The sequence below is a fragment of the Oreochromis niloticus genome, linkage group LG22, assembly GCF_001858045.2.
Source record: "Oreochromis niloticus isolate F11D_XX linkage group LG22, O_niloticus_UMD_NMBU, whole genome shotgun sequence".
Classification (NCBI taxonomy): Eukaryota; Metazoa; Chordata; class Actinopteri; order Cichliformes; family Cichlidae; genus Oreochromis; species Oreochromis niloticus.
Window position 1 is genome coordinate 14,956,112 of NC_031985.2, and position 24,038 is coordinate 14,980,149.

General features: G+C 39.8%; 1 protein-coding gene and 1 long non-coding RNA gene across 4 annotated transcripts in view; one reads left to right on the forward strand and one right to left on the reverse strand.

Moving 5' to 3' along the window:
- Nucleotides 1–519: 519 nt before the first annotated feature.
- LOC112843448 (uncharacterized) lies at nt 520–4,149 on the reverse strand. Of its 3 annotated transcripts, none has more exons than XR_003215783.1 (3): nt 3,822–4,149; nt 767–1,080; nt 520–659 (listed from the first exon to the last, which is right to left on the reverse strand). It is a non-coding gene; the product is annotated as an uncharacterized LOC112843448 (long non-coding RNA). The 3 variants fall into 3 exon arrangements; XR_003215781.1 differs by having other exon boundaries at nt 767–1,084; XR_003215782.1 differs by lacking the exon at nt 3,822–4,149 and adding an exon at nt 3,496–3,630 and having other exon boundaries at nt 767–1,084.
- A 3,720-nt stretch (nt 4,150–7,869) lies between these two features.
- The window catches only part of angpt1 (angiopoietin 1), a 57,284-nt gene continuing 41,115 nt past the window's right edge, over nt 7,870–24,038 (forward strand). The window contains exon 1 of the mRNA XM_003447226.5: nt 7,870–8,727. Coding sequence (XP_003447274.1) covers nt 8,335–8,727 — 393 coding nt within the window. The 5' untranslated portion in view covers nt 7,870–8,334. The remainder of the gene's footprint in view (nt 8,728–24,038) is intronic.

Here is a 24,038-nt window from a genome sequence, read left to right on the forward strand (position 1 = left end):
ATATCTAGAGCCACATAGCACATTCCCGGGGTCTAGCCAAACACTCTTCTGACCTTTGCACCAACCAAATATTGCAGCAGCAAAGGTCATATTTTGTTTGTGCATTTGCTTCCATGTGGCGTTGGTTAACCTTATGATTGCAAATTGAACGCATAGTGATATCGTGTAAACTTGACTGTGACAAATCTGATCTCTGTGATTTGATGAAAATTTTATAATACACGCGAGAGACGCAAAGTAAACTAAAGCATGCAAATTTGTGGCAGTCTGTAGTGAGGCCGGAATGAGGGTGAGGAGTTGGAAAAGGAAACATCAGATGGGACTGGTGACATGAAGTACACAAAAATAAACAGAACGTCTTAAGGAATACACATATCGACTTGAATTTGAAATTGACTTTGCTACAGTGATAAATTGCTGAAGCATAGAGGAAAAACAAACACGAGGTCGGAACCACAAAAGCTTTTGCAAGTGGGCACAAAGCACCCATACTTCTTTTTCATTTATTTATGTTTTTTTGTCTGTTTCTATTGTTTACTGATGCTTTGTCATTCATTTTAGAGTTTTACCATGGTACCAGACCCAACTGCGGGACCACCAACAGTGTAGTTAGCTTGACCGTGGGTGCCCCCTTTTTCCTAACTTTCCTATTTCTGTTTCTGTTGAGATAAAAAAAGAAAAAACGAGTTAAAGAAAACAGCTCTTCTTCTGAGGAGCAACATAAGATTTAATACCATACTGACAGACAGAAACCTTTTCCATTCACCTCGGCCTGAACTTTGTCTCATGTATCAAGGATGGGTGGAATTGAGGTTGGATAGGGATATGGCATGCTTTGACAGGAGATGGAGGCCATGCCTGTGGAGTACATATCGACCTGTGGATCCCAAGGGGAAAAGGAAGACTGACAGCCACCTTGTGCTAATGGCTTCCCACTGTCACTTTTCCAATGGTCTCGCCCTGATGACATCATTGCTCCAGCAGGCACATGTCAGAACTGGTTGTTTATGAAATCCATCAAATCCAATGCTGGTTCAGCAAAAAATAATACGCTTGGCTATTGTCGATCTCAATCAGTGTCTTTCTGACAAAAGAGCAGATAACAAGACTGTTGTTATGTATAGTCACATACTGTTCTAGTCAACACAATGCTACAAACTGCACATTGTACACGTATGTTATCATAGCCACTGTCAAAACGCTCAAGTTTAGAACATTTAGAATTAAACTACAAATATCTCCAAATGCAAGTGCAGCTGAGGCTGACAGGAAATCTGCCAGTCAACCAATCAAAATGACAGCACAAGCGACCCTAGGCCAGATTTATGCTAGGGTCCACTTCAGTCCAAGTGTCATTGGCTGGTAAATGTGTAGGTCCATTTGGATGTGCCTGCCTGTTTTTTGTGACTTTACTTGTGCACCAACTGTGCATGCGTGTTAGGCGGTGAACTTCATAGAAGTAACAGGAGTGACTTCCCAGCCATTGTTTCTTCAGTTGTCTGTGTCCATGTCTGCAACCTAGCCTAGCATAATTAAGGCTTGAGAGAGCAAATAATACATGCCCTAATAACACCGATAATAGGTGGACAGCAGGGTTACAACAGCAGAGATGTTAACAGAAGCTATTCTTCCATGTGAACCTGAAATCTCACATCACTCTTGTATTTTTGCAAGTAGTTCAATTTATTTGTACAGCGCCAAATCACAACACCAGTCGCCTCAAGGTAGTAGTGTGATCTTTATGTATTTATCAAAGTCAGTAGTGCATATTGCAAAATTCAAACTTTAAAACAGTAACACAGTCCCATTTATTTCTGCATTGTGACAGATATGTCAAGCCATGAACCACATGTAATTCTGGCAGCATCTCCTGCTCTCATTTCAAATAAATGTTCTCTCCTAGCGGCTTTGATTACAGTCACATTGGCAATAAATTTTTCACAATGTTGGGTAAAGTGCATGTCGCTCACCTAATAAATCACATTTGTCTAATTCATTTAAATATTCTCCTTTTGCACTCTGCAATAAGGCCAGCAACTAAAATACCTGCGTCCACGCTTTTCAGTTGTGAAATTAACACGGCAACTCTTTAGTAAATCCCAGCAGTAGCTTTTTCAGCATCCAGAGAGGAGTCTTGTGCTGGCACAGACCCATTAATGTGATTCCAAGTCAGCCTGAGGAAATACTGAAAGCAATGTTTTATGAATCTATCCAACATGATGGTAGACTAGTAAATGGTCAAAGAAAACAAGCAAAGGAAGAAAATCAAAAAAAAATCACAGGATTGCAACCTTTGAGGAATTACTGTCTGACTGTCATACACATCTGTATCATATTTAATGGCAGTCAAGCTAGTGTGTTGAAAAAGCTGCATTTTATGGCATCTGCAAAGCAGATGTATATTTAACAGGAAAGTCAAAACTTTGAGCTCAACAGTGAGGTTCCTGAAGTAAAAGTATCATTCATATTCTCCGTAGGGATTTTGACTATGCGCCACAATGTTTTAACCATCCAAAGCCGATTCATTATGAGTGACATTGTGAAACAATGGCATGTGCTCCTGTGGAAACCACAAGTCTGTATGATATCAACCTTATTTTTAGCAAAAATGTGTTTTATTGGTAATGTTGCGGAAAAGTACTACACTCACCACAATCCCAAATTGAAACAGCAATGTCTCTGATTGGTGGAGTTCACTGCTACCATGGAAAATTTTAAAACCACGAACGTTACGATTGTTTAGAGAGCATGAAATTTCAAAACTGTCAGAATGAACCTCTGTGCCATAACAATAACTAGGCTATACTTTGTTACACACACACAAAACACAACACAAACTATAGAAGATATTCACGATTATTATTAACCAAATAAACACTACAATAATAATAATTAAATTCAGGAAAATTGGACGTGTTTGCTGTGGAATCTGGGATTTGCAATGGGTTATGGGACGAGTAGTTCCTGAGCCGTCACATGGTCTATGTTGGATTTTATTTAGTTTTACTTCATTTTCCCAATCAGACGTTTTTATTTTCATTAGTCACCAAGAAGCTGGTTGGTATGTTTCAAGGATTAAAACTCTGTATATGAGGATTTTCTGAAATTTCAATGGAGAAAATGAGTGGAAAATTAAATTTCAGAATCAGAGCTCTTAAAGTGTGCAATCATTGCACTCTGTTCTAGCATGCTTGTTGAACCAAGGCATACTGTTTCAGGAGGGTCTGCTACATTTGCATTTGAGGTTGGTCTGCAAGGAATTTAACTTTTACATTTTAAATCTACTCTCAACAGGAAATTGTGAAGCAAAATGCGTGTTCGTTTTAGGCCTCGATTTATTTCTACTCAGCTGAATGTCTGCCTTTTTTTCTCAATCCTTTATGTTTGTCTCTCTACAAAAAAAAAAAACACTGGACGTTAAGCCCCATTATTATTTTCCCACAGGATTTAAGTAAGCAGACTTGAAAACACGAGCTTATTACTCTATAGACTTACTGCAAAGTAGATGAAGTGCCTGCAGAGCCACTGGTGTAACTCTTTACTCTCTGCACATCCACTTCAGTACATCCATTCAGTCTTTCACAAAAACCACAACCACTCAAAGCACCCACAAATGCATAACTCTTTAACTATCACCTCTCAGCCATCTAGCATGAAGTGATGTCATCAATGGTCAAATGCTAACGAGGCTATTGTGTGCGAGATTAACACTCCTTTGAGGCCTCAGCAGACCAGGCCGTGGATCTTTCAGAAAGGATCTCAGGATATCACACATCAGAACTGAACTCAGAACAGGAGAATAATATAAGAGAATGACCCACATTTGCACTTGCAAGCAGATCCTGCCACTGATATGTCAGTAGCATGGAGGCTGGCTCTAGTTCACCGCTGCCTTGACATTCGTGTTTAAGCGCATATTTGTGTCGCCTTCAGTCACCGTCACCATGACAAACAGTTAAGCTCAGGACCAAAAGAAATGGTTCCATCAGTGTTAGGCTGGGTTATACAACCATTTCATCAAATTCAAATCGAGCTGAAGCTATTCAAGCATTTCTGAATGAGTTGCTTAGGTTTGTCACTGGAGTCAAACGGAACGCTTGTGCCTTTTATATCCAGTGACAACACCCTTTATGCCCCACATTGGGGGGGGCGGGGTTCTAGCCAGCCATAGAAGATCAAAGACCCTCACATCTTAATAGTGGACCAATATGCCACTGAGTAAAAATATGTTTTACCATGAATTTTGAGTTGATAATGAGTTTCCAATAAATAAACACAAACTTTATTTTTAGTCTTCACTGGTGATCGAGTTGGTGCACAATTACTTTATCTAAACAATAAAACTTTTGTCAACATTTAACTGTTTTTTTTATCTTAACCTACCAAATAACATGTTTAAATTAGTTATCACATTTTTTGACTTATAACAGTTGTTATCTCAAGTGGTTAATATCAAATAAAAGTTAAATAAAAAGAAACATGTAACTTTGTCATTGGCAGCTTTTCAATTTTTTGGGTATCATACCTGCATCCAATACAGAATATAAAGTTAATAGTAAACATGTTGCTTTTTCTGTTTACCTGGGATTTCTGTTTTGTGTCACGTAAAAAGTGGCATTTTACAAGTCATGTGACCACAAAATGATCCCTATGAGTGACCCCGGCATCAATCACACATGGTCATATGATGATCAAATTAAAAATCTATAAATCCATATGTTGCTGTTTATTTCTAAAGTGGGGCTGCTGATTAGAGCTGTGAAATTTTATCCTGCATGCATTTAAACATTGAAGATTTCTGTCCTGTTGCCTAATAAATGAAAATTGTTTTAGTTTGTTGGCAGATCAAAGTGAAAATCATTCTTTTGACTGAATAGGTATTTTTGGTGTGTATTCTGTGTTCTAATAGTTACAGTTCCAGCAGTGTAAAAGAGACTTAGCATTAGGTTAGAATCAAGTACAGAAACATGTATACATGTTCTGCAGCACTACATTTATAGGGCTAGCATATAGAGACAGATAACCATTCGGTCATGGTCCTGGGTCATTTGACCCAGTGTTTTGAGTTTTCTTGTGTTTTTTGTAATTTTGTACTACATTCAGTTTAGAAGCACAAATTAATCTGTCCTGACTCAGACTACACAGAAAGACCATTCAACTTCCACAAAGAAAAGCCACTTCCTGGATTTGTTGAACCTAGCTAACCGTCCTGCCAGCTAGCTAGGATGTGGAGCAGGCAGAATGGGACGCCAAGAGTTAGTGAATCATTTTTCTCTCGTTGCTCTGTAAACTGTTTGTTTTCTCAATAAGTTTACATTCCAGTAAGATTTCAGATCTGAGCTTATAGCACTCAGTTACTAACTCATAAATATAAACAGCTTGTGTGTTTTCCTTTGCAAAACAAGCCACTGCTGGATGTGAGATGGCTGAAAATTAAGCGTTTTGTGTTCCAAAAATATTTTATGCACTTTCTTCAACGAAAAGCACGTGGACACATGCTTTAATCTCGATAAGATGCTTCCTCGCAGGATAAAAGTGATTACTAAGAGCAACTTTGAACTGATTCTCAGTGACTATATAAGGCTACAGAAAGCAAAATGCCCTCTAACCGTAGCAGCTTCAAACAGAAAAAGCACATTTATTTAATGTTTTATTTTAATACCTCTGGTTTTCTGTGTTTGTCTGTTTTATTAAAGGCTAAAAAATAAATAACTGACATTGTTCTTCCTACATGATGCATGTGAAAATATCTATACTGTAGGTTTAAAGGAATACTAAGTCATAATTCCTAAATTTGTTTAGATATTTTCATGTATAGCTGTGCATCAAAGTCACGTGCTGTTTTAATTTACAAATTCCAGTTCTTACAATTATCTCCTCCTTAGTTTCCTTTGGACACAGGAAAAGGCGCCTCACTTTTAGGACACCAGCAAAGTACGTCAACCTAAGAAAAGCATTCCAAGAGCAAATATGCTTTGTGTCTTGGCCAGTCTGGGTTATTCAGAGGGTTTGTTATCTTGGGTCTCCTTCATGTATTCATTCACACCGCCCCTCTGCTCCCACACACAAGACCCAACTTTTTGCAGCCCTCTGATATCACTGGATACACAAGATGTCAAACCCACACAGGATTATGCAGAATACTGTGACATGTACTGTAAGTATGCATAAGCAGAAGGATACACATAAACATACGCTGGATACAGTATTTGCACATACATCACACACAAACAGAAAAACAGACACACTCAAGCACGTACACAAATTTGAATGTCTTGAACTGACGAGGAATGTTGAAATTCAGCCAGAAATCAGACAGCTGTGTCTCCCGGAATCAGAGATTTTAATAGGCTGGCCGTAACAAGGACTTGACCTTTAACCCAGGGTCTTTCAGCGCTGTGTTTCCTCACTCTGCCCCTTGTTCTGGCTTAATGATAAAGAGGCATTCCATCTATCCCCTGCTCATTCTTGGATTTCACTTTTGTTTTCATGAAAACGTGACACTGGAAGGCATGTGATATACTTGTGCATATGTAAACTCTTAGTTAAGATACCAAGCAAAATGACACCTAAAAAGCCATATGATTTTAAATCTGGAACAAGCCATAATAATTACAGTTTAATAATCCGTTACTGTACAAATTCAGTGGACAAGACCTCCCATAGTTCAGGCTCCACACAACCATTTTTCAACCAGATGTGTCAGGTCTTCTACTGCATAAAGAAGTATTGGAGACAAGTTGTGCTCACTGGCGCAGACTGACTCAGACTGATTGCAGTGCGTTGGCAATCTGTCTGCATTTATAAACTAGACAGTGAGTATTTGCAAACTTTCTCTGAGTGATTGTAGTCTGCCTGAGTCAGACTGCAGTTGTTTGGAGACAGATTACCCAGGAGGTGACCTGTGCAATCAAAAGTGGTCACGAAGAGGTTGAGGATGTTGCACCTCCAGTCTCTGAGCAACCAGCTGGTCGTGGCAACTACTTGCAGTTGGTTGCTGAATGCAATGCAATACAATGAAATCACTGGGAAAAACATGGTTTTTATTAGTCATAAGGAGGTTGCTGACTTACGTTTGCCATTAGTAAACTTAGCGCATGAGAGTAGACTTTATCCAACCACAGGTGCTTTGTGACTGTGTACTGAATTTTTACTTTACTCTATAGTACATATTAAATAGTTGCATGTACATATACGTATATACTACTTACAGTATATATAGTGTCAGACAGACTTAGCAAACATTAGCAAAATGATAGAATGAGAATAGATAGCATTTTTGGTGTTTGAGTGCTCTCTAATAGTATTTTAAATTTACTGCAACAAATTCTATGGAATGAAACATACTTAATATCTTGTGGTAAATGTAGCTCAGGCTTATGGTTTGCTGACCACTAGCCACTACGTAAGTTTGCAGTTTGATCCTATGGCTACTTCCATCTAGGTGGTGCAGTTTATAAAAAAAATGCTTGTCCTGACTGTGGATTTGTACTTTCAATAGATAAGCAGAAGAACATATAAAGCTACCCCGAGCACAGGTGACAGGTTAGCACCTGTTATTAGCTGAACAGGGAGAAAAGAAGAGATAAATTAAATGCGTGCGTTCAAATTATTATTATTATTATTATTTTTTTTTTTACACAGGCAAGGGAGCAGGTCAACCACATAAACCGGCCTGAAAGCTGATCCCCACAGTGTAAGCATGTCCTCTGTGCTGAGGTCTCTTTCTGCCAGGATCACTGGCTCGCGCGCGCGCACACACACACACACACACACACAAATGCGTCCATGCACAGAGTCACATTCCTCTGCAGGCTCTGCGAGGGGCAGGCGCAGAGTGTGCTGGAAGCTTGGAACTGCTCTTCAGAGTGAGCGTCTCCCTCTCTCTCTCTCTCACTCTCTACCCCCAGTCGTTAAGTTTGCGAGCAGAGGAGGAAAGGACGGCAGAGAGACCAGGGGAGGTCTGACGACACTATCCCAGCATACCCAGCACCTACTTTAAATGCACACTCTGATAAACGCAGGCAGGCTCTGATTTACTGGAGGAACACCAAGAAATATAACCAAGCTGTCACACTCCAAGACATGTGTGCAACTTTCCCTGCCAGGACACAAACTTAAGAGGAGGTTTGGAAACATAGCATGTGTGTCCCGTCCATGGCAAAAAAGTCTGCATGAACTCTGACTGCTGGAGGTCCAACTTAAGGATGGAGGATACATGTTTCAGGCTAACGTTTTCTGATTCAGCCCTTAAGAGAACATCTAGTAAAGCATAGAAGGGGAAACAAGAGACACAAGAAATTTAATCACCCTCAACAGCGCTTCCAGGCTGATATGATGCTGTGGTACCACTACAGTCGTCACCTGCTGTCGCTGGCGGCGCTTCTGGTGATCGTGAGCTGCGGAGGAGGTGAGCAACGGAGAGGGACGGACGGCAGCAGCAGTAGCAGTAACGGAGGGAGTACTAGTAGTAGTAGCAGCAGCAGTAGTAATTCCAATAACAGACGTTTTCATAAGATCCAGCATGGCCAGTGCACCTACACCTTCATCCTACCTGAGGGAGAGGGAGCTGGAGGAGGCTCCTGCAAGGAAGCGAAGGCCAGTAGCTCGCAGTACAACGCCAACTCTCTCCAGAGGGACGCTCCACCACCTGAGCCAGACTTTCCCAGCCAGAAGATCCAGCAGCTGGAGAACGTTATGGAGAATTACACCCAGTGGCTACAGAAGGTAAGGAGGAACTGTATGTGGAGCATCAGGTGCTAGACCTCTCTTTTCTTTTAAACATGATCTTGGCTTAATGATAAGCTGAAATAAGAACGCAGTGGAATTTTCCTGTTTTAATTAGAACCACGCAGAAAATCTTAGAATTACATCTGCATGAGTTTTTTCTTTTGAAGTGGCCACGCTGCTGTGTGTTATTTGTTGAGATATTTGTGTCTGCTTGGGTGTGTGGTCTCCCCGGAGCGTCTGTTTGTAGCTTCACTAGATACCTTGTTTTGGTTTGTGGACGAGGCTGTCAGACTAAAACCATGCAGTGTTTGCTGTTTTCATGTAGTCGACACATAGTTTGTCAAAGTGCTTGTCAGTAGGAGAGTTTATGTGCCTTGGAAAAGTGCAGCTTTCTTTTACCCGTATCCCCCCCAAAGGGTGATGCTGTGTGGCCACTTTCAAAATAAAATTCCAGAGATTACCACATAAAACACTGACAACATCAAAAATGTTAAAATGCACGGCTGTCAACTGGCTGACTTACACCTCATAACTCCTTCAGTTGTTGAGAAAGCAGCCTGGTCTCATAGTGGCACTAATCTTCTTTGCTTCTGAGTTGACAAACAGACTTTTATTAGTTAACAAAATATGTGTTTTTGATAACACACAAAAGAGGACAGACTGGGGTATTTGGTTACGTAACTGTGTACATTGACTGCACTGAACTTTTCGTTCTGGATGTCACACAGCTGTCCGGTTTTCACGCACAGACATCTCGTACTGCTGCGTCTCTGTCTAACACATCTCTGTTTTCCTGACGTCTTCCTACTTTTCTCTGTGTTAACCGCAAAATTCCACAGATGTCCTTTTGAGTCGCATCGGTCATACAGCAAAGGTAGCTATATGTCAGTCACCCCCTGCTCTCCAGTGGGCCGTCTCTTTAATGGCAGGAAGTCAGAGAGAGCCCCAAGAGACTCAGAGAGGAGGAAAAGACAGGGAAGGAGAACGCTCTCTTTATTTTTGTTCAAGTGTGAGTTTAGCCTGAAAATCCAGATTCATATAAAAGAAGTTTTATGTGAACATTTTTATTGGAATAATTTATTGGTTAAATAACTCCTAAATTAAATCCCTTTAAAGGGAATTTGAAGATCTGTGAGGTGCTATGTTCAAATATGGTTCTTGTGTGATGTTAATAAGACGCGAATTCTGAAGCCATATCTGATACGGCTTGGCAGGCACTCTGCTTTTTCAGGCTTTGAGACTTTGTGTCTCCGAAAAGCCCAAGACCGTCTCTCTGAAATGAATACATGATTCAAACAAACAAACTTCCAAATTTGGCATCACAGGATCTCCTGCTCCTGCATTTTCTACAGTGTTGTTGCTTCCAAGATTAGCATGTCCAATCTGCGATCAACACCTAAAAGCTGATGGCTTATTTTATTTTCTGCAGTTTGTAAGTCAAACACGCGCACAGCTAACAACTGACGGATTTCATGGATCACAGTGTAACGGGGAATTTATCAAGCTGAATTTCGCCGATTAATCTGTTCGTACGCAATGAACATGTCCTTCGAAAGCTCTCAGAGTTACGCCGCGTCTGTTTTTCGTTTTCTCACAGAAAGTAATTTTCACTCCTCGGGTTGGAGGAAATGGTAATTTCTCATCAATTAACCAGGCAGTGGCAGCCGTCTGCTAGAGCGAGATGTTGACTGAGTTTGTAATTAAGGGAGGTAGTGTTGGGAGCTACTCCACCCTCCAGCAAATTCAGAATATCTTACGAAACCATAGAACTTAGAAATGCGTCTCAAACCAACTTGGGTATAGCACAAGAGGGATTTTGTCACTACCACTGACTTTATCTACATTTAGCATTCTGTGTGTCACAGTTCAACCCAGAACAACCCAGTTTCATAAGGGCTGTTCTGAAAAATCTTAAAAAGTTGTTTCTGTAGAGTCACCATTAAAGGGAGGAAAAATGAGAAAAGACTTTTAGTAGTCAAACGTCTGAAAACTTGTGTATGTGTTTCTGTCCGCGTCTTAAGTGCAGAGAAAGGCCATGGTTTATAATAATAGCAGCTCTATCTTTGCTCAGTGAACCTCATCCGTCTATGACAGTACAAGGGACCCTGTGAAAACACAACGGCAGCATTCGTGCACTGAAGGTTTGACTAATGGGACCTCTAGAATAACTTTCTCTTCAGATGTAAGGAAGGGAGCACCACTACTGCTATTGTGCTTCTCTCCTGACACCTAGGAGTTTATCGTGCAGGACCAAAAACAGTCTTATCATGAATTTTCTGATGTATCTTCTAAATACTGTAAATTTAAATACAACAGCAGAAAAACAGAAGTAGGTATATCAGAAATAAAGAGGAATTACCTCTTGGTCATTTGATAAGGGAAGTTTAAACATACAGTGGTAATTCATGCTAATTGCACTACATGGGGGGGAGAACATCAGGATGCAGTTAACATTTTTCATTGGACAGAAGATTAAGCGTCTCAGTCGGTCTATCTATCTTAATCACGCCAGTCTTTTTACTGCTTGTCTAAAAGAAAGCTCGCCCTGATGTTGCTCCAACCAGCCCTGATGAAAGAGACGGACGGAGAAGATTATTATAGATAGCAACCCTGTGCCTGTGCTTTCAGTCCAGTGTGGGGGGTAGACAGTTAAGAGTGATGTAGCAAACAGCTGTTGGGGAAGTGTTTTAAGCCTGAGATCTTACCTTTGTCAACCCAGGGTAAAGTATATGGACCCTGATAACATTCCTAACCAGTCAAAGGTGGCTCGTGTTTGCTCAAGGATTACTTCTTTTTCCTGTCTGCAAGGTGAAGAGCCACGGATAAGCTTTCTTACCAGAATTTCACAGAATTGTATGTCATAAAAGGAACACACGGGCAGAAAAAACTCACAAAAAACAAGAAATGGAGAGAAAATAAGAGACAACAGGTAGGTGACTGAGTTTGGTATGAAAATGTGTTTTTATTTTTGACACATTTATCTATAATACTTTTATTTTCCGTCCTTACCAAATATATTGTCCATAGTGATATTAATTATTCACTGATTTGTACTTTAATGGTGTTTATATTTGGCAATAGCTGAAAATGTAAAACAATACAGAAGAAACACCCTTCAGTGATGTTATGAGTGTTGATGTTGCATAGTCTGTCCACCTGAGGGCGCTCTGCAACTTGTTGGCAACAGGTGTTTGCCAACAAGGAAGAACCAAACATAAGTATAGATCAGTATTAAAAATCCTTTATCGGACAGGCTGTAAAACTGGGACAGTACATCAGAAATTTCACAGGATTCAGTTCCCACAATGCACTTGCTGCAGCAACTCACCTATCAGTTGTAAACCAGCCAATCTTAGTACAAAACGGAGCGATACAGAATACTGAAGCTCACAAAATGCTAAAATACATACTCAATATGCAGCGGGAAGGTAAAGTACAAGTTTTCTCCAATTTTCTCCATATCTCATAAACAGGCGTTTTTGCTATTTAGAGCTAGTCCCTTGCTAGAATGCAATACGGTTACAGCTTAGAAGAGATTTTGATATCTCATGCTGGCAAGTCAGCTTTATTTATTTATTTATTTCAAGCATATTTCACCTTTGGTAGACGTCAAAGTGCGTAAAAAAATCGTCCATTTTCAATCCAGATCCAACAGTGTATGCCTGTAAAATTCCACAATGAAACTTTGAATATATATAAATCTCAACCCCAGTGTCTCACAAACATCAAACATAATCATTTAGCATCAAACAGTAGCAAGCTAACGTTTCCATTTCTGAAGCTTTTATAAAATAAACTGTCTGGTCAATGCAGCAAACCTTATTTTTTCAAGTATGAGTTGGTCTTCTTGGGATTTAAAATATTTCGTGCTTGTAACTTTGTACAATTTAGGGCACAAAAAGAATTCCCAGTGTCATCTCGCCATAAGGTCTCCTACCGTTTATATGCATATACAGGTCACAAATAATGTTCTAAAAACCTCCTATTAAAATTTTTTCTTCAAGCAGGCTGTCCCAAAATCTTAACGCTATCGGAACAACAGGACAATTTCACCTCGACTAAATGTTAGCAGCCGTCGTGGAATAAAGAAGCCAGAAAATTGCAAATGTAGCCAGCAGCCAGATTTAAATGTTCACTTAATTTATTGCATAAAAGGAGTTTTGTTGGTAGTGGAAACATTTTATCAGCATCTACTTTTGAATTGTGTTTGGAGTTTTCCCCCCCTCTTTTGGTTGTTCGATAGAGTGTTGATAAAGGCAAGTTTTCATAACTGATATACAGCCTGAAATGACCAAAAATGTGGACTGAGCTAATAAGATTTTGATGTTCGACAATTTCTATTATTTAGTGTTGTGACATACTTAGATCAATACCAAAACTCAGCTTTATTGACAAGTAAAAAGATGAAACTGGTGTTTTTTAGTGCACTTTAACAACAGATGGTGCTCTTTGGTGCACTGAAGTGTAACAAGATCTTCTCATTTCCCCCTCTTGTGGAAACTGCAGAAAGTTTCTGGAGAAGCCTTTGCCAAACTAAGCTGTTGAACATGGAAGGGGAAATGACCATCCTGGGTGTCTTATCCCTGTGAAATTCCCATCTTTCTGCCTCTTGACGAACTTGACTGCGTTGCATAAACAGTGCTTTAGAGGATATACCAACATGTGGGCAGCAGCTTGTTTCCCTTCCATATTGGGAGTTCATTTGAGAAAGAGTGAATATGTTTCTCTACTTAATGCTGTCAGAAGGCCACACAGTGTGCCTGGGGATCCAAGGGGAAACCTATCTATTTTAGTAGTGACTTCCTCTATAAGAGTTTATTTTCACTCGTAATGTTGTCCAAAGCTAACAATCGGATGATACATAAAGACGGGCAAATGCTCCAAGGGATAAAAAATCTTGTCCTTCTGGACCTCTAAACTTGCAAAAAGGAAACCATAGAAATTACAGAAGGGCGCTCCAATAACAGCTTCCAGAAGGGTTTTCTTGGTTGCACTTGTGCTTTGACTGTAAGTGAAAAGGAAAGAGAACTTTCTGCTTCTGCGTGTCGTGGGAGCAGGGAAAAACATTACAACAATGCCGCAGTATTTCCACACGGACGTGAAAATGGGGTTCAACACTGTTAATGTTTCTGATTTTCAGGGAAAGGGGGCATTTAGCGGTTTTGTCACGCTCAATAAGCCATACCGCTTTGTTTTCAGACTCACCCGTTTTTTCCAGAGGTCGTATTTCAATTAACCGGTGGCTGCGAACATGATGGCAGCTTTGATACTGGCCAGGCAGGTATTGTACACCTATGTCTCTTTAAAGTCAAATGAATGAAGCAGTACATTTCTAGGTAATGTGACAGTCCATCTTGAATTTGTCTAGTTTCCTTTAGTGCAGCGATACAAAGTTACCATTTGGTTTCTTTTTCCATCATTCATTTTAGTGAATTACTCTCAGGTGGGTACTTTATTGAGGATTTATTTTGCTTTAATTACAAGGTTATACATTTGGCTAAATGCTTGCAGGATTTATGATATCCCCACTGAAAACACTGTAGCTATAGCTTGTAGCTTGGCACCCGCTCGTGCATCTGTAAAATAAATTGAGAGTTTCCTCTTATAGGCTCATGTTTCCGTGCGCTCTCACTCTTCTAATGGTGCTAATTTTTTCTTCATTTGGTCGTTAGAGGTATTACGAATGTAGGTACTCTTGTGATTTGGCCACTTGGACACAGTGAAAAAAAGTCACGCACATATGCTATACCATATTATTACTTTTAATCATCATTAAAAAAATTGGAGGTAGTCTGAAGTCTAGCCCCAGGCCATCTGATTGATGAGAGGTTGTATTCAGATTCCTTTTTAGCTCTAATCTGGTCACCACCAACTTCAGAGGGACATATCTGACTTTTCAGCTGCTAAACGCTCCATTATGTTCACCTTTGCTAACTTTGCAAGTATGCTTTTTAGTTGACATTAAGAACAAAGTGATTTAACTAGAGCTTTTTTTAACTTAAACAGCAGTTTGCCAGGAGCAAAAGAGTCATAAGAGAAACAAACTAAACAATGAAGTCAGAAGCAATTCCGGCACTGAGACTTTGAAATGGTCTCCAACTCCAGCTTTGTTTAGCTGACTCTGTGGATGCCTTTAAGAAACGGTTAAAAACATTTTAGTCAAGGAGGCCTTTTGTTGAGATTCTTACTGATAGTACCTGTTTTTAGTTAGCTGTTTTCCTTAAGTCCTATATTTTATTTTTTGGGATTGCTTTGTGAAGATATATCTGTAAAAAGCACTTTAGAAATAAACTTTACTTCCTTACTTACTTATATCTCAATACTTGTAAATGCTCTGGGAAATGATTTAGAGGTAATAACACCAAGCCTTTATCTAAATAAACAGGGAGAGAGCCATTATATAATACAGTAATGAAAAAGCTTTACCCTATCATTGCATTATTTACAATACTAATGCACTCTGCTTGCTTACTTGCCTGATAACAAATTCTGGTTTTGGAAAAGAGCTTTGACACATATGTGGTCATCCGTCCATCCATCCGTTCAACTTAGGGTGAAAGGTGCTGGAGCCTATCCCAGCTGTCATGGGGCAAAATATGGGGTACAACCTGGACAGGTTGACAGACCATCACAGAGCCATTGTTTATACAGCAATACAGATTATAGCAGCTTTAAGGTAAGTGTATGTGTATAGGTTTTATTCTAGTGTGGTATTTAAATATTTTCTTATAAAATTGCTGAAATAAGAGGTTTTTTGTTTTTTTGCCTCCCCAACAGAACAACCATACATAATATTATTCTGGGCAGACAAGTGAAAGCCATTAGTACTAGAGTGGAAGTTGTTGTCAGAAGAGTTGCCAAAAGCAAAAAGGTTCTTGTCTGCATCTTTGCCACTGCTAAGGTTGAGTGATTATGAGCCAAATATGAGATAATAACAACTTAGATAGAGTGGAACATTAGACATTATGGTCGATCTAAGTGCACAGTTAGTAATGTAATGTGCTGTTATTTTAGCCTGCAGCAAATCACGAGTGTGTTTAAACTTACTTCGGTCGCAGAGCTGCCTGTTATCTTTTTTGTATTTTTGTTTTATAATGACTCTTGATAAACAGAGCAGATGATAATATTACTCACCCATATCTGCTATTTGTTTTCCTCCAGACTTCGGTTCATGCAGGTCGTACGCTGTAAATCAAAGTTTGATTAAGGTCAAAGGAACTGATATGGCATTAAAAACAAAGCTCTGTTTGGATATTTGCTATTTGAGCTGCTTGCAGAGAATACCCCAAGACGTCTAACTCGGTTTGAATTTGCAGTAATCTGTCAGATGCTCTCTTTTTTTTTTTTTCCAACAACTGGTTTGTTTCCAGGAAAAGATAACTGATAAAATATCCATTTCTTGTATTGCTGACTCTGGCAATGTGCCGCAGAATGAAAAATGAGGAAACGCTGTGAATTTGAATGCTCTCGCTACATGCTTCAGTTTATGTTCATCCAATTTGGAAGTTCACTCTAAGTTGTGTTGTTTGATCCCCGTTTATGATAATTTTCAATCCCGTAGATATTTCTGTGAAGTGGAGGAAAAATTCCTGAAGCCGCCTTAGATGCTGCCTTTGAGGCCGGCTCTCCCTCCAGTGTCTCTTTGACTCTCCCTGACAGATGTTGCATTCTGAGTGGATGTCTTTGTTTGTCAGCGCTGGGGAGCCTTCCAGAGGTTCCAGAGGGCAGCGCCGTTTCACCTTGCTTGGAGTCAGCCTTGCAGATTATGTGTTTCTCGGATTCTAAAGCGAAGAAACACAAAAATCGAGGTCAGACGCTCAAATATGAGGAGAAAAGGCCGTAGAGTGAGGCCAAGTTGTAGAAAACTGTTGACAGGAAGCGCATAACGGTGAAAAGAAGACAGAAGAAGATTGGGACAGACTCGGGGATAGTAGGAAAGAAAACATAAACAGCTTCATTCCCTCGCAGTGTGGCCTACATAGATCTTCAAATGAGTAATGGTTGTCTCCATTGTTTTTGTTGCGTTCTTATGGTGGTAGGATGTGAGCCACTTGTTCTTAAGGCCTTCGTGTCACATCTGAGCATTACTTCACGTATTTATTTAATCGTTTATTGTCTTGTGGTGCGAGTGAGGGAGGCGAGCTGGTCTGTGAGTATTGTGCAATGTATTGAATTACATCTTCAGACCCACACATCTTGATGGAATTCAGTCTGGAGCAATTCACAAGGGCAGGCTGTTTATAACCTGCCTCTGTTTTCTTTGGGCGCTTTGGGCACATGAAGTGAGTCGGGTCTCGGTTTATCGCTTTAAATGCTGTGATTGGTGTGACACTTCGTTCAGCCTGCTAATGGCAATACGCACACGCACGAAAAGATATAGACGCACATGCAGACACATTTGCACCCACAAATCTTAATATTTGTTTTGAAAGCAAAGACACTCGTAACCCTGTACAGAGTTGTGTTTGCGTTAGCGGGGACCTGAGCCAGACTTCTCATATTTCACAGAATACCACAGCTGGAGCTGGCACAGTCACTGCAGACGTGTAGAGGAAAGTCAGTAAAGTGGGTTACCCTGTGACATTTCTTATGTTCCCTGCTGTTAAACAATAACACCCTCAAAACATCGTACAGTGCAACTCAAGAGTCCTCATAAAATCATTGACTCCGTCGACTGTTTCGGTATGTTTCTTTTCTTTGGTCGTTTTAGCTGTTTGTACTTTCGGTCACACTGCTATCAGAGCTGTCGATTAGCTGATAAGGAACACCTGCTGCACGACAGGATTTGGTGATGAATTGCACCAAGTATGCAATTCACACGCCTAAAACGCGTAATCCGTTTGTTTTTAAAACACAAAATAAGTACACACAATCAAAGTATTCAATCAAGTACGGTAACGAGAGGCTCTAACGAATAATCTTTTAGGCAAGCAAGCTGTGGATTGGATTTTTTCTTTGTAGTAAAGGCTCTAAAAAGTTCAACGTTACATATAAGCAGATACTGATTTAGGTTTTCATTAGAACTTGCTTTGTTGCATTACACCAAACTATAGCTAATCACACTCCCACCAAAGAAAACACCCAAACTGACATGGAAATAGCTCTTTTATATAATTCATAAATACACTTTAAATGATAAATGTTTTAAAAATCAGTCTATATTTAATTTATCTAGTCCTACATATTTTTTTCTCTGTGCTCACAATGCAAAACCCATACAAACATGTTGATATATATACTCACTGGCCACTTCTTCAGTTACACCTTTGCGAGTTGGACCCTTTTTTGTCTGCAGATTTGTGGACTCGCATTCCACAACAGCCCAAAGATCTGGTTGCTGTCGAAGCTATTTGAGAGCTGTGAAGTCATTGTTATGCTCCAGAAAGCAGTTTGAGATCATTTGAGCTTTGTGACATGGAGATTTATACTGGTGGATGGAGCCATCAGAAGACGGGTACGCTGTGGTCATAAAGGGATGGACACGGTCAGCAACAGTACTCAGATAGGCTGTGGCATTTAAAAGATGCTCAGCTGGTACTAAGAACCTCAAAGTGTGTCCCCCCACAGCATTACATATCCAGCAGCACCCCTGTATCACTGATATAATACAGGATGAATCCATTCTTTCACGTTGTTTACACCAAATTCTGACCTTTATAGAAATCATCAGATTAGGCAACATTTTCACATCTTTTAACATCTTTTATTGTCAGTGATATCAGTAATATGTAGCCCCCATGCACACATCAGACACATCAGATGTGCGCATTGTTATAGAAGTCAAGATCTTTCTTCAATTTAGACCTTAGAGAAATGTTAATTAAAACATTTTATGGACCTTCATTTAGGACTCTGTTTATTATTGCTACATTGTTATTCGAGTGCGTGTTACAGGGAAAAACCTTGTAAAAACACTGCTGTATTTGGTGTCAGCCTGAAGCATCAAGCTGTTTTTGATTTAGGCAAACAGTTGACCGTAATGATTAGTACAGGTGGATTTTAGCAATCAGTGTTGTGATTACTGGTAGAGAAAGCACTTTGCACACATTTAGGGATGGAAAAAATGTAGCGTAACATTTTTCTTCATGTATTTCCCCTCTGCAGTAACGGTGCAGTGACAGACTACCTCTAAATTGCGCTGCTGCACGGTGACCTAACAGAAACTAACTTAGAAATCTGTTGTTGATTGAAAAGATGGATGTGCTTGTTGGTCTGGGTTTACAACGAAAATACAAATGGTTACAAATAGTTCCAGAGGTTTGTTTAAGTTGACATGTTTGCTGTGGTTCTGAGGTGGCAAGGTTAATCCTCCAGAGGCCTGTACATGGACGTGAGTAAATCTGCACGCGTGAGTGTGTCACGTTCGTCTCCGTTTCTGCATGCGGGTTTGTGCACGACACTGTTTTATCTGCACGAGCCTGTTTTTTCGCCTGTGTTTGGATGAGATGACCTTGAGCTTAACCGATAGTCTGAGGAGGATCACATGAGATGTTACTTCTCTGGGCATGTGCGGTCACAAGGTGCAGAAACTGGAACAGAAGCTGACACATGCTGTCAAACAGCACTCACATTATCCATGTAAATGTATACACGTCAGTGATACATGATGTCTATGATGTCTCGTCTAAGGGAAGGATGAAGATGTAACTTTTAACAGTTACAGATTGCAAAAAAGAATGGGTGATGTCACTGTTTTCCTAAAATCTACCTTGAATGTAGTAATTATCATTGTGTTTGCCATTATACAACTAAGATTCGTGGATTTCTCATGGTTTTCAGTCCTACAACAGCACCGGACGGAGTTCGGTTCCCAGATTAGATGTTCAAATTTCAGTTTTTCTGAGCCTTGTGGTACTTGTCATGTTGGCTTAACAGTTAAGGTTTAAAGTTCATTCACGTCCTTAGAGATGGCAGCTTTCAAAAAGAAAACAAAGCCTCTTCTCTTTTTTTTCACAGTGTTATTGCTTTACAGTCCATTTAGTACCTGGAACCTTTAAGCCCTCAAACTAATCACAAAAAAATGGATAAGATGTTTTGTTGTTTGAGCATGACCATTTATGTTTAGTTGCACTGGTTGAAATCATTTGATCCATCCTTTGCTTTTGCTTTTGTTTATAGACATGTCTTGAGTGCCGCTGCCTATGAAATTCAAAAACAAACAGAAACTGAACACAGAAACCCAGGGATTAGACAGGTAATGCACACAGCGTGCGCTTCTCTAAATTATCCTTTTCTCTACTTGTTTTCTTTAGCAACCTTGCACAACAGAAAAAGATGTGATGTAATTCCAATGACATGCTATGTCAAAAACATTTCAATGTGTGTACAAATGTACTCGTACTGCAGTTTTTCTATGAAAAACATCAAACACATGAGCAGCTAATGACCAAGATGCACAAACATGCAACGTATCAGCCAAAGCCAAAGATCAAACTGCTCATTAGCTGCACATCGTCGATAAGAACAGCGTCCACTTCCTTTTCAACATATGTGGTAAACTTTGGGTCAAAGCTGTTTCATGTGTGCATGTTAGCTGGTCTGCTTCGGCCTCACTTACTTAGAAGTGCCTCGTGCAGCCATTGACAGTGCGTGTCAGCAACAGTGGAAGCATGCAAAATGACTGAAAAGTAACATAATTTGGACCTGATGCGGTAGTGTCTCCGTGTCTTTGGTATTAGAATCAAAGCGAAGCAAAGATTGTAAGAAAGACAGGGAAATGCAAGCACGTGTAGATGTGCAGATATGGGAGGGAGGGAGGGAGGGAGGGAGGCAGAAAGAGAAAGTGAAGGAGGCCGTGCTCAGCTCGCACTGTGGTGATTAACTATAGGAACGGTTTATAAACTCCGGAGTCTATGCTTAATGGGATGTTAGGATGAAAGATAAACACGAATGTGACATTGAAGGAAACAACCCTTGTCATTAAAGGCTCATTCGTTTTGATTTAAAAAGACACCCAGCTTGGTAGGTAGTGGTGCTGGCACACAAACTACTGGAACCGTTTTTCCCTGAGGTTTTGTCTGACTAGGAGGTTTAACATACAACGCTGTATGTAGTAAGGTTTCTGTCATGGCTGAAATTAAAACAAAACATGCCCACTTTCATATATTTCTACAGCTTTCTGGCAGAGGAATCTCCTGCTGGGATGTTTTGAGGGTATACTGGAATGCTATCTCAAATATTTGGACGTAATAGACTCCTCCATGGGATGGTGGGTTTGCGATCCCTGTGTGCTTAAGTAAAGGGGCAGACTGACATGGCCAGCAGCATAGACACAAAAAGAGACTTTTTAAAAAAGGGGTGCATTCCTGTCCAGATGTGTCCCTGAGGAAAGCTTCTCAAGTTGGATGACTAAGCGAGCCACAGTATCTCAGGACTGTCCCTCTGCTGGTGCTCCCCGTTTAAGACATCTGGATGAATGGTAGCAGGTCCAGCTTTGTTTGCTTATTTGTTTTTCGTTATGCATTCCCATGTCTTGGATGACTGCAAGAACTTCCTCTCCCATAAGGCTAGATAAGCAAAATTAATTGGAGTAATTTTTGGACCAATTTTGACATTAGAGAGCACCAATGTAACTGGAGTATTTATGAAAATATACATTCATATGCACGCTTTCCTTCACTGTATTTGTTTACATTTGTCATTGAATAAACCGTGCTTTGTCTCTAATAGCGACTGTTACATCTGCTTGACTTAGGAATCATACATTAAATCTTGTCTTGAACCACCCCTCATTTCTTTAGGTACAGCGATTTATTGAATCATGTCCATCATGCAGTAAATAAGGGCTCTTAGGCATATACGAATTCTCATGTTAGAACTGTCTTACGCATGTAATTTCTTTAAGTAGTCTGCAGGAGTAGCTCCCCAGTTGTCTATCAAGGTGATCCCATACTGCTTCAATCACGGTGAGGTTTGGGCTCTGGGAAAGTCAGTCCATGACTGATGGTGTTCTTTTGTCTTTCTTCTTGTCTTTTTTCTCTACTCTGGGATGCTTTTACTGAATTGGCATCAGATGCTTTCCAGATGGTATTGCATCATGGATCAAAATCTGCTGATACTTGTCTGTGTGCATAATTCCATTCTCTTTGACAATATCCTCACACAACTGGCTGAAACGCAGCTCTTAACCATTTCAGACCCTCCACCGCATTCTGCAGAAGGCTGTAGATACTCACTGTTGTACCTCTCTCCTGATCTTCGCAAGACTGGTTGCCATTGATTTTCAGTGGGGACTGGTTTTTGTGTAATTTCAGTTTTTACTTAATTTGGCATGCCTTAGCCTTTTCTTCATGTTTCCCTTCCTTAAGAATGGCTTCTTGATAGCCACCCTTCCACTGATGCCATTTCAGATGAGGCTTCGAACAATAGATGGATCAACTGATCTGAACTGATCTGAACTTGTCAAGTGTCCTCAACTTTTTTAAGGACACACTACACACCATGCTCAGATACGCCAAGTTTTTGGCTAATAGCTTAATAATAATAAAAATAATAGAAGCTTGTTCCTACCGTAGATTTTATTAGATGGGCTTGTTCTCTCGTTTTTATAGGAGTTGTAGCCTGTAGATATTATGATATTTTTATATGTTTCTTGTCTAAGACTTTGCAGTGATTTGAGTTATGTGTAGTTTCACTGGAATTTAGTCCTAAAGAAGCACCGAGCAGAGCAACTCTGAAAATTCATTTCCAGAATAAATTTTCCTCGTGAAAACAAGCAGTGTCTGTATAACCGTATCAAAATCAGTAAATGAAAAGCAAACATTGTTCTTGGATGTTCTCACACAAGTGCTACAAAACTCAAGTTCAAGGCTTTAAAATGTTCGTCTCTCTATTTTATGTCAAAAGACCGTGTTTGTCCATCTGTGCTTTTCATAACACAGTGCCAACATTGCAATTTTTATATCTCAATCTGTCATTCTGACAAATAAAAGACTTTCTTTGTTGTATATTCTAGTAGTTTATCACTGAATGTATGTGTTATAGACATAACACTGTCAGACTTTGATTTAAAAGGTCCTTCCAAGTTTGACCATTCACGTAAGAGAAAGCATAACATAGATTGCACAAAATTTATGTCTCAAAGAAACTGACAAAAAAACAGACTAAAAGCAACAAGAGCAACGCAAGCAGGTTTTCTTCTTTCTTGAGTTTAAATGTTTTTGCAAATTTAACATAATCAAAAAAAGTATTAAATCTAAATTTGACTCGGGCTTGTGTTTCGAAATCGTGATTAAGAGCATCAGAATTTTACCCAGACCTTCTTGAAAATCAAGCCTCATTTCAATTGAAGCATTTAAATTATCCACACACAGATCTCATCAGTTGTTTGGGAAAAAAAATCCCCACATCAAAAGGTATTATGTATATTCCCCCTTCTGTGTTTGTGATTTAGTTGAATTGTTAACACTGAGTAATGATATGCAAAGTCGTATAGTTTAAGAATATCTGACAAAATGTGGAAAATATGAACTTCAATTTGGCTTAAAACTTTTGCACTCTGGTTAGATTCTGATTTGTTTTTCCTAAGAAATATCACCCAGCCTTGAATATACCAGCCAGAAAATCTCACTTTCTTTTATTGGCTGCCCTGTTGACAAACCATCATGACAGTAAACCTTTGAAGGTTGAAAAATGGCGTGCGTCTGAACCTGCCAAGCAATTTTGGGTACCTCAAACTACGCACTATAATTGACCTAATCATTCATAAAGAGCTTGGTTTACTTAAAGCTGTGTACACATGTTTCATTATGTCCTTGGAAATACAAAACCTCAACAAGATTAGCATCAATACTATCTTGACAGGTTGACAAACGGGAAGAAAACAAGCAAGAAAGATATAAAGGGGGAAGAAAAGGCAGTGTTGGATCAAGCAGGTGCTGGCAGGCACTTGGTTGTTTTTCAGATGGCCAAATTCACACAGATCAAGAGAGCTGAGAGAGGGTTTGGACAACCCAATTCATTGCGCACCCCTATTCCTATTCTAAATGATCCACCATCAGCATGTTTACTTGCTTTCTTGTATTGCTTACAGACCTTCTCCAATGTAGTGGCGTGACTTTCACAAATAATGCATTCTGTGGGAACTACCTCCTTGCAGGAAGTCTATACCGACCTATAAAATCCTTGTGCACCAAGGGCACTTCCAGAGTTTTTGAAATGGGAAGTCCCCCAGCCCCTCTTTTCAAGCTTTCTACTTTCTACTCTGTGGAGTAGAAAATATAATCCCTTGATCGATTCTCACTGCAAGTTTCCCCAACCTTACTTGTGCGTCGTTTAGGTACTTGAGTGAATGCACTCAAGGTGCCAAC